General features: G+C 33.7%; 1 protein-coding gene across 1 annotated transcript in view; it reads right to left on the bottom strand.

Moving 5' to 3' along the window:
* UGGT2 (UDP-glucose glycoprotein glucosyltransferase 2) overlaps positions 1-12,380 on the bottom strand; it is a 187,900-nt gene that overhangs the window by 64,179 nt on the left and 111,341 nt on the right. The window contains exons 22-24 of the mRNA XM_063101517.1: positions 8,976-9,107; positions 3,030-3,154; positions 2,411-2,506 (exon numbers count right to left, since the gene is read on the bottom strand). Coding sequence (XP_062957587.1) covers positions 2,411-2,506; positions 3,030-3,154; positions 8,976-9,107 — 353 coding nt within the window. The remainder of the gene's footprint in view (positions 1-2,410; positions 2,507-3,029; positions 3,155-8,975; positions 9,108-12,380) is intronic.

Raw genomic sequence — 12,380 nt, 5'->3', positions numbered from 1 at the left:
AATTCATATCTATGCACCCCCCCATATACATACAAATACGTATATGTATACAGGTCAATACATGTGTGTGCACACACACTGTGTTTCTACTGCTCTGACTGAACCCTGATTATATAGGCCAGCATTGCTAAGCCATTTCTCTCCACTTTTCCTAGGCTTCCAACACAAATAAAACCCACAAAGTCACTGTTTCTTCAATAAATTAATACCTTCAATCAGGTTATCATTAAGTTCTGCTGGTCTGGGTCCTCCATTTCAAGTAGATGTGCACATCTCTCCCCTGATTTACATGTGCTGATTTTATGGTTTAACTCTCAGGTTAAATCTTATTTCCAAATTATGAGTGGTACCTCATTATTTGTATAAAAAATACAAATAACAGCTACTATATTCAAGGCAGTAGGTGTCAATCTCATAACCCCTGAAGAGTAGGGAACATCATCTATACTTTACAGACTAAGAAACTGAGGCTGAGAGATCATGCAGCTAGTTAACTGGTAGATTGGGATTCAAATGCTGGGTTTTTTGATAAGAAAGCTAATGTATTGCAAAACCTAAGTTGATCTAAATAAATATATCATAGCAACATATGAAAACATAAGGAAAACAAAAAAATGCCTAAATTATTTACAAGAACTCAGAAAATGGCTGTTTATTGACTTTGTGTTAAAAAGGGCTGGCACTAAGTGAATATTGTTATATAAACACTCATGCACCTCAATACATATACATACTTCATATACATTTATAAACATTTATAATAATGTTCCAGAAATAAACAAAAATCCGGAGAACTAAAAACCATGGTCACAAAGTCACACCATACCCTTCCCTTTGTATAAAATAAGGTAGCATGATACATTGATAGATGTGAAAGCTGGGAAAAGGAAGTGGGAGACTATAATAATAAACTATAAAAGATCAAATGTTTCAGGCATTTAATGTGGGAATAAATAGCTCAAAACATATCAAAATTCCTAAACATAACTTAATGGTACTGCACAATAACTGATGTTTACAATGACGCTTTGAATAATTTGTGTTAAATTATTTTACCACATGCTATTTAAGAAATCTAAGAAGTTTGTGAAAAGAATCCCATTAAATGTATTTAAAATACTTAAAAGTATTCAGTCTCAGTAATCTGAAAAAGTAAATGAAAACTTAATTGCCAACAACGCTCGATCATTTCTCTCTAGGAAGTAATTTTCCCTGAGGATGATAATAGTATACCTGTGTGAAGATACCTAAAAAGACAGACTTCTCTACAGGTAAAGCACATGCTATCTCTAAAGAGTAAACATAAGCAACCTAAGACTGCATCTACCATAAAAATCAGAAAACTTACAAGAACATGTCAGTCATTTTAAGTCTGCATTAAAGTAATTTATCTCAATTTAGTTTTATAAGAACGGTGATTAGAATAAGATCATATAATAAAACATGTCTATAATTTACTTATATAATGTTTTATTTTGTTCCCAATTCTAAGTGATCCTTAATTAAAAACAACAAAAAAAGTTCCCTTGTGGTGACACAGATAATTGTAAGCACACAGATGGAGCCTGAAGTACTTTATTTCAAATATTTTAGAGGAGCTGTTATATAGTGAAATTATAAACTAGTTCATTATTCTAAAACAGTATTTCTCTGTTGGCTATCTTTTGAAGCCTAATTTTTGTGAGATAATAATAAACTTTTGACAAATATGTGTTCCATGGATAAATGTTCCATGGATAAACTGCTGGATTAACCAAAAATGAAATTTTCTTTTCTTCGCCTTCTTTTAACTGCACAAATTCTCAGAACCATTAATATGCAAATGCACACTGAGAATCTCTAAAAGGGGTATATAAGATGCAGTGTCCCTGAAACTTACTTGATCAGATAACAGTTTTCCACTCAGAACATATCTGTCAACATCCCAGAGCAGTGTTCCATAGAAGACACTTTGGGACAAATTGTTATAAAATACTATTTGAAATTTCATAAGATATATGAGGACAACCGTGTGTACAAGTAACTCTACACTGATTAATCAGAACTCTTTAGTAACTGAGTCTTTTACACATTGAAATCATAAAGATCTAATTTATAATGATTATCCCAAGATACTGTAAAAATTGCAAATGATCTTGGGCTTGAAAGAAAGACATTAAGAATAAGACAAATCATACTAGGTAAAACTTACTTGAAACTTCATATCCTATATATATATCATCCTTTATTTACTAGAATATATAACTAACTGGAATTTCTTTTCCTAATATTGTCAAATACATTCATTATCTAACAAAAAACGTTTAGTTCTACTTTAAATTTTACTATATTATGAAAACAAATGGAAACAATAATTGATTATAGCATGCACTGAAAGAAAAAAACACAAATAGGTACTGTATATTCTTACCTGTAACTCTCTTTAAGAAACGTAACATCATACCGAGATTTACCCTTGGGCAAAGAGGAGACAAGGGCATCAACTTTCATAACAAAGTCACTCACGCTAGATAAACAAGACAAAAAAATGCATAAATTTTTTTGAAAGAGAAAGTTTATATTTCATGTTATAATTAATGCCTTAAAAAAGGCTCTATATACGTGAACATGGCTCCTAAGGAAGAAGACTGCAAAAGAAGACCTACATTTCTCTAAAAAAGTCAAGGCATTCAACACAATAAACACTAATAATGGACATTTACACATGAAGCAAAAGGATAAACACAGATATGAGAATCATTCACACAAACCTTTAGGAAAATGATTATCTCTTGATGAGGAAGGAGATTGGGATGGGTGGGTAAGAAACAAAGAGACAGTCAGATCCAAGGCAAATAAAACGAACATCTACAGCTTGATGGTGGTGAGTAAATGGATGCCTTTTCTTATTTCTTCATATTTTCTATACATCTATTACTATATCTTTACTTTTCTACATATTTGAAACATCTTCTAATCTTAAAAAGAAAACATCAGGTGCAAAATACCAAACTCCAAAATGAATTGCTCTTATGATTTTAAATACTTACTTCTTTGGGTCGATTTCCATATTTTCAACAATGTCTATAATTTCTTCTAATAAACTACTAAATGTTATCTTTTCCAACAAATAAAAATCTTCTGCATAGAAATCTTCATTTAAAGGTCCTAAGAACTTAAAATAAAAACAGTTATATTATTGTATATCTTCTAGAAGATATCAGTTTAGAAAAAATATTTTCTCATCAGATATTTCTTTGTTAAGCAAAAATTGATTAGAGATTAAAGAGATGGTAGCTATTAATCCCACCATTTACTAAGTCTACTACGAAACAAAGAGAAAAACATCTTCTCACTTTGGTATTATGAATAATATTTGCATAAACATGGAAACCAAAGTAACAAAATAAAAAAGTAGCAAATTATTTCAATTAGAAAGTTTTACTTTGAAAATAAAATTAAAAAAAAAAAAAAAAAAAGAAAGTTTTACTTTGAAACATAAACCATGATGCTTCCAAATACATGGAACTTTTCATTCTAAATTAAATTATGAAAGCAATTGTCTCTATTTCATAAATATCTTAATTTCAATTTACTTTCATATTGACCTGCAGATTATAGTATACAATACCATAATAATACTATAATTAATAATATTAATTATTATATTAGCAAGCCACAAAATAGCAAAAACCAAGAGACAAATCACACAGTTACTATAGCAATACCAACCAATCTTCATTGAACTGATATTATATAAATGGTCTGGAACACAGCAAGGTCACTTAGTTTAGCTTTAAACCAGTAAGTACAGAGTGAGAAATTGTCAAATTGCCACATACCTAATTTCTCAGGATGGCTATTGCATCACAACCACCACCTACAGGTTGAGTATCCCTTATCCCAAATGCTTGGGACCAGAAATGTTCCAGATTTTGTATTTTTATGGATTTTTGAATATTTGCAGAATACGTCCTGGCTGAACACTCCTAATCTGAAAATCCAAAATCCGAAATACTCCAATGGGCATTTCCTTTGGGCATCATGCCAGCACTCCAAAAGTTTTAAATTTTGGAGCATTTCAGATTTCAGATTACGGATGCTCAACACATACCATGAGCATTTTCTAAGGAAGTTAATACATGCAATCACCATAATATGTACACAAAGTCCTGATGTAGAAGGTGAGACTGACAGTCTTATGTATGAAACAATTGTATTTAATAAAAATATTTTTTGCTAAAAAGATCAGAACGTAATGGTTGTAGCCAGATTTTCTCACTTTCCCTTCATCTGCTTCGCCAATTAACATTTTCAAAAAATTATTGAAGTATAGGTCTTGAATCTTTCTATCCTCATTTGCTCATATCAAAGGTGACTTTAGCTGGGATGTTTGCACCTCAACTAAACAAATACCATGTTTCATCTTAAATATAAAACACGGGCTCTCAAAAATACACAAAAACGAGTACTATAATATTAAAAGAACACATATAAATATTTCATTGCCTTAAGATTTAATTTTTAAGGTAACATTGAAAGCACATTCACTGTTACATTTTTTTGGACTATTATTAATAGGCAGGCTTGGGAAAGTGCTGAATCTTATCTGTACTACCTCTAGGGACTTGGGCAGTTTTATTAGTAACTCAGAATAAAAAATTAAAATCTTAAATTATTTTCTTAAGGGATTACCAAGATTAGTTTTCTTTATTGATTAAATTCACTAGAGAACTGGCTCTATTCGTTTATGTAAGCAAAGCATCAGATAGCTAGGAGAAACTTCTTTCTTCTGCACCTTAGTTCTTCTACTTAAAATTGAATATAATATTTGTGGAAAAAAGTACCTTAAATATAACGTCACATAATATTCAGGTTGGAAAAAGGAAAAAATAACATTAAACTCGAAAATCATGTAATAGTACATTAAAATCTGTCTTGTGCTTAAATCTTCTTTATAACATTTTGAACGTGTGATTTCTCAGTGATACAGAGTAGCTACTATAACAGAAATGCATTACCTTTACCTCATTTAATGAGACAGCTCATTAAAATTTTAGAAAACTGCTAGATGTTCATCCACATACTGAGCTAAAAATCTCTTTCCACTCACAGAAGTCTGATCAACTGGCCTTGATTCTATACTGACTTTAATTTAGTGTAATACAAATCAAGTCTATCAAATGTGCCCACTATTTTCCATGATAGCCTTCAAATAGTTCAAGAGAAAATAGCAGTTAATATTTACTGAAAATTTACCATGTATCTGGGGTCGTTCCATGTGCTTTACATATAAATGTTTATTTAATCTCTCTGAAAACCCTGTAAAACAGATTATTACCATTCCTATTGTCCAAATGAAGAAAGCAATTCTTACAGAAATTATACAATTAATTGTGCAACTAAAATTTGAATCCAAAAAAACTCCAAAAACAACAACAAAAAGACATTGCTTATCCTATTCCCTGCTACCTCATGTCTTTCAGCAATTTGTGAATCTGTTGTATGATTAAAATAAAAATAATTGTAACAATAGCATTATTTAGGGTTTTATTTAGATAAATAGATAAAAAGATAAATTTTTAATTTGCTGAGTCAGTAAGAAATTATGAGATCATCATTGCACCCCAGTTGTCACTCATTTATAAACAATTTTAACACTGAATATGTTCCAATTCTACTATAAACATTTGGGCAGGGTCAGAATGAAGATTCATGCTAAACTATCATACCTTTTCAAGCATTAAGCTATGTGATTCAGAATTAGAACTACCTGCTACAACTGCTGTAATTGTTATGCTTTATAGTATTACTTTCAGACACTATAATAAGTATTACACTATAGCTCATAAACCACAGTATTTATTTTCAGATACACTATACTTTTCTACTCAAACCACAGTTCTACACAAATAAAAGATAATCAAAACTACACTTTTCCATTAGTCAACACTAAATGTCAACATAATTTGATTTAATCTATCTCTAGCCCCAATCTTTCCCCTGAATTCAACTCTTATAGTCAATTGCCTACTCAACAAGCCTATCTGGAGGTCCAGAACTGAATTCTCTATCTGTCCCCTTTTCACTCCTCCTGAACAATCCCACTTATCCTGCAGTCTTCCATACTTTGATATATATTTACTCTATTCTACCAGTCACTTAGTGCTCTCACATCCCACACCAAGTCTATTAACAATTCCTATTCACTCTTCCTGCAAAGTATTTCCCACATCCACTTCTCACTACTTCCACTAGAACCATTCTGGTCCAAGCCACCATCATCTCTCACCAGGACTATTGCTATATTTCCTAACTGGCTCACTGACCTCATTCAGTGTATTCTCAAGGTAACAGCTATTAATGATCCAAATAAAACATGATGTCAGTCTCCTGCCCAGAACTATGAACTTCCCAACTCATTCACAGTAAAGCAGAAGTCCTTCAACTGCATAAAAAATCCTACATGATCTGGCCCCCAGCTAATTTTCTGAGCTTCTCTCCTGTCTACTCTTTTCCTACCTCCTATTCCTAGAATAGCAGACATGATTCACAGAATTCAGACATGATCTCATCTCAAGACCTTTGAAGTCACCACTCCCTCTGCGTGGAACATTCCTGTTCCAGATATTTGACATGGTCTTCTCCTCCACCTCTTTTGCTTCTCTGTCTAAATGATATCTGCCTAGAACATTCCTGTTCCAGATATTTCACATGACCTGCTCCCCTACCTCCTTCGGTTCTCTGTCTAAATGATAACGCTATGGTCTTAACGTGCTATGGTTTGGATGTTTTGTCTCCTCCAAAACTCATGCTAAAACTTAATCCCCAATACAAAAGTGTTGGGAGGTGAGGCCTAATGCAGATGTTTATGTCATGAGGACTCGTCCCTAATGAATGGATTAATACTGCTTGTGAGAGTGGGTTCACTCTCTTCTGCTCTTCTATTATGTGGGAACACAGTGTTCATCCCCTTTTTGCCCTTCCACCTTCTGCCATGTAAGGATGCAGCAAGAAAGCCCACATCAGATACTGGTGCCTTGATATTGGACTTTCTAGCCTCCAGAACCGTGAGAGAATAAATTTTTGTTCTTTATAAATTACCTGGTCTCAGATATTTTGTTATAGCAGCACAAAATGGACTAAGACAGAAAAGTTTTATGTGTTGGAACTTAATGGCCAATGTTGTATTATTAACAGTGTGGCCTCTGGGAGGTGATTAAGTAGTGAGGGCTCTGCCCTCATGAATGAGATTAGCATCCTTATAATAAAAGAGCTTAAGGATGAAGGAAGCACTCTCTTGTCCTTCTGCCACCTAAGGACATAGCAGCAAAGGCGCCATCTTAGAAGCAGAGATTAGCACTCATCAGACACCAATACTGGTGCCCTGACCTTGGACTTCTCAACCTCCAGAACTGTAAGAAATAAAAGTCTGTTCTTTATAAATTACCCAGCCTGTAGGATTTTGTTACAGCAGCACAAAAAGATGAAGACAGACAACAGTAAAGATGCTATTTGTTGTCTGTCTCTGCCCACCAAAATATCAGTCCCATGAAAAACATTTGTTCACTGCTATACCATTCCAACCTAGAAGAATATTTGGTTCACAGTAGATAGGAAATTGATATCTGAATATTTTTTGTCAATTTTAAGGAAAGTGAGAAGAAAACATAGTTTTAGGAAAACTAAGTTGAACATAACTATAACTCATACTTGTTATTAATATCGATAACACTATATGAATTATATTAAACAATGACAAAGAAAAGAGTAGATTTTCCCTAATGTATAACCAAAAGGCAAGGTACTAGATATAGCAGGTCCCATTTTTTTCCCTCTTTATCCCTTAAAATGTCTGACACAGCCACAGATAGTCATATACCTTAAAACTGTTTTAAAAAGCTGTATCTCCCCCCAAAAAAACTGTTAAAAAGAAAAAGCAATGCCATTTCTAGGTGTCTACATAGCTTACTATCATTCACTTATACTTTTTACAATAAGAAATGGCAACTGCTGTCACCAATTTGTAAAATAGCACTGTACACAGATGAACCTGAGTCTGACATGCAGGTGAACAGAGTTCATAAAAATATGGAAAAAAAAGAAAACATTAAAAGTGTATTAGAGCTTTGAAGATGATTTAGAAATATAAATTTGATAATTCAAGCCAGAGATATGTCAAACGTACTGCATTAGTTTGTTTCTTAATAAACGTAAGCACTAGATTTTTTTAGTTAAGCAATTAGTAAAAAATAAAATCAGACTACCATACTCAAAAAAATATTAATACGTAGATATCACCCATTTTGTATGTGCCTATAAAGACTCTTCTCATAAAAATGTTCATGATATATTAAGGTAAAAAAGCACAATATAGAATATTATATATATGTATTATATATAGAAGATAACAATCACATATTAAAAAAAATAAAATGGTTATCTACATATGTTAGAAGGTAAGACAATAAACTATTAATAGCAAAGTTTATTAGGATGGTGGAAATAAGAATGATTTTTTTCCTAAAGCTTTTTAAAGATTACATTAAAAATATGTGGCAATTTACACTACCTTATACTTCAAAACTTACAAAAGTATCTAATTTGTAATTGGCATTTAACATACTCAAAAGGTACAAGAAGAAAAAGATGTAACAATGTAATTACTTACTACACCTACTACAACAGTGGTTTTTACACTGTTGTAATGTGCACTAAGTTGTTGTAATACTTGTATTAGAACAAAATACAAGCTGGATGAATAAAGAACATTCTTTCTTACCTGCATTCATTGTTATCATAAACACAAAAAGGGGTGAAGACAGGGAGTATTCCATGTGCCCACTTTATTTATGCTAAGCCCTGTCTGGTGTGTCCAGCCCATGAGTACCATCCTCTGTGTGCATCACATCAGATGTGTTGTGATAGAAACAAGTTTAAGACCCACTGTATCACAGTGTAACTCAGAAAAGTAAGCAATTCCTTTTTTTACTTACTTTCCCATTGCTGACAATACCCATTTCCCCAGGACGCAATTTAAGTACATCTTGACAGAACAACTGGTGAGTTCGGAAAATATTCACTCCAACGGTATTATATTTTTTCTCAAAAGCATTCTTATCCATCCCCTAAAACACAAGTTAAGAATGATGAAACTAATACAAGAACAGTAAATATATGAAATCATTTTAACAAAACATACTTTAATATAATATTGCTATAAAATTTGAAATTATATTGAATTCCAATTTTAGAAGTATTATTTTACTTTGAAACATTTTTAAAAAAAGAATCCTCTTTTGCCAGGTCATTTATAATATGTTTAAATATTGTTACAAGTAGATATAGTTCACTCTTATTCTTTGAGAATTTCAGGGGGATTACTGAATTAGTAAAATGCTAGGGAACATTAATTTAAATAAAATGTGATGGTAAAGAAATAAAATATTTATTAAATTCTGAACTCAGTATTCCCCATTTTGGTGTTCTCAAAAAAAAAATAGTGTTTAAAAATAGAAATACTGTATCTTGCCCCATTATACCAACCCCAGATGATCAATTTAGTAATATGGTATTTAAATACTGAAATACTCAAAGTAACCCTTGGTCAGTGTCAAAAAATATACGGACATTCACAGAAAGTAAACCACCAATAGGTTCTTTATACATTTGTACTAAAGCACACTCCTCTCTCAGTACTTTTCAAACTTTAATGTGCTTACAAATCACCTGGGTATCTTGCAAAAAATGTAGATACTACTTCAGTAAAAGCAGGATCAGGCCTTAAATTCTGAATTTCTAAAAAGTTCCTGGGTGCTCCTGCAATGGAATAAACGTTCCCATAAGCTGCCCAGTATGGCAGCCACAGACACATTTAACACTTTAAATGTGTCTAACATGACTGAGGAAATGAATTTAAAATTTCATGTAATTTTAAGTACAAAATAGCCACATGTAGCCAGCAGCTATGGTACTGGACAGTGCAGGCATAGATCCTCCTTATTTCCAAAATCCCCATTTCAATAATCCCCTTTCTGACCACAACATCCTGACCTGCCCCCATCACCAGACCAAACTTTACTGGACCTTTCAGTACACAGACTACCATTTATTCATTGTCTAGCATCTTTCCCATAGCATAACTTTCTTCCTAACCAAGCTATATACCAGAGTCCTTTACTGTATCTAAAACCCCATGTTTAGCTTCCCCTTAGTCACATTCACCTGGCAAAATCCCAACCCCGATTAAACACAATTCTGCTTACACTGCAACTGAACCCAAACAGTGGAAAACAGCTGGAGAAACACATGTACCCAACATGGGTCTCATTTTCAATGTATGATCACTGACCTCAAGTGATGACCAGAAATTTTCCTTCCACTAATACATTTAGTTCACTTTCTTATGCTCAGAATAAAGAAAAATATTGAACATTTTCTCCCATTTCTTCACACCTCTAAGAACCTACTCCCACTCTAGTAACTTAGCTAACAACCAGACTTTTGAAAGTGAAAGCAATCAGAAGAGAAATACTTCATCTTGATACCCCTAACTAAATCTACCCTTCTGCATCTGTACTCACATATGACGATGCTTCAAAAAGTTCATGGAAAGATTCATATTATCTTTCAATTCTATTTTCCATGAACTTTTTGAACTACCCTAATATTCTACCTCTCCCTGGTTAAAATGACATACAATTTCTGTTTTTAAGACCACCACACTTGCGCACTGGATCCCAGCACCTCTTATCTACTCAAGAACTTTGCTCCTACTTTACTCCCCTCTCTCTACATCATCCTTTGTTATTTTTCAGATAGACTGCTTTCATTAGCATACGAAAGTGTGACATATCCCAAATTTAAAAATCCTTCCTTGATTTCAAGTCCCTTACTATCAATAGCTCTGTTTCTCTGTTCCCCTGTATAGGAAAATTCCTTTAAAAAGCTACCTATACTCACTGTCTCTATTTCCTAATTTCCCATTCTCTCTTGAATCTAGTTCACTTTTATACCTATCACTCCACTGAAACTATTATTATCAAAGTTACTAATGACCACCCTACCAAATAAAATGGTTAAATACAAAGCTTCACTTCACAAACATCTGGCATAGTTGATCATTCCCTCCATGAAATACTTTCTCCAACTGCCTTCCAGGATTACTGTATGCTCCTGGTTATTTTCCTAACACAGTAGCTGTTACATTTGTCTCCTTTACTGGATCTTCCCTTTTGTGTGTACCTCTACATGTTGAAATATTCTCAGACTCAGTTTTCAGCCTCTCTGTTGTGCTCTCTGCCATGCCCCCACTCAATTTCTAGGTAATCTCATTTACTAGCTTTAAATACTGTGATTATTTGAATGTTTTCCTCTCCAAAATTCATATTGAAACTTAATCCTTGACGTGGCAGTATTGAAAGTAGGGCCTTTAAGAGGTAATTGGGTCATGAAGCCTCTGCCCCCATAAATGAATTAATCCATTCATGGGTTAATGGATTAATGAGTTATCATGGGAGTAGGACTGGTGGCTTTATAAGAGGAGAAAGAGAGACCTAGCTAGCACACTCAGCCCTCTCACCATGTGATGTCCCACACCACACTGGGACTTTGTGGAGAGTCTCCATTAGCCAAGAAGGCTCTTACAAGATGCACCCCCTCAACGTCAGACTTCCCAGCCTTTGGAATGTAAGAAGTAAATCTCACTTCTTTATAAGTATCCAATCTCAAGAATTCTGTTATAAGCAACAGAAAACACACTAAGACTAATATCATATAATGTTGGTGACTCTCATCTGGACCGACTAGAAAAAAAAAATGACATTATAGCCTTCCACTGAGTTCTATCTACACTCATTTACTCAACTGCTAACTCAACATCTTCACTTGAATGTCCAACAGGCACCTCCAACTTGACAAGTACAAAACTTCACTCTTGATCTCCCATATCTAAATCTCTTCATTTAGAGTTTCCCATCTCAAAAAAATCCACCACCATTAATTCCAGCTATTCAAGCCAAAATCTTAAAAGATTACCTTCACATGTCACATACAACTGAACAGCTAATCCTGACTATAGGTGTAACAAATACTATCTATCAAGACAGTGATGTCATCAAGATGGCAAAATAGACAATTCCCAGTGTTGCTCCTCCACACAAGTAATAAATAAATTTATAACTATTAAAAAGCAGACTGCCATCCTGGGACTGCTGGAGCTAGGGGAAGAGAAGGAGAGACCCACGGAGTTTGTGAAGGTACGAGAGGCCACAGTGAGAGGGAGTAGGGATGACTCTAATCATTTTGAGCCCTGGCTGATTCTGAGCCAACCTGGTAGGGGGTGGGGAGTGGCTGCAGCACACAGATCAGATTCCAGGAGCCCACAAAAACCACAACAATAC

Source organism: Cynocephalus volans, chromosome 7, assembly GCF_027409185.1.
Source record: "Cynocephalus volans isolate mCynVol1 chromosome 7, mCynVol1.pri, whole genome shotgun sequence".
NCBI lineage: Eukaryota > Metazoa > Chordata > Mammalia > Dermoptera > Cynocephalidae > Cynocephalus > Cynocephalus volans.
Note: the sequence above shows the minus strand (reverse complement) of the source record. Positions and strands in the feature narration are given on the sequence as shown.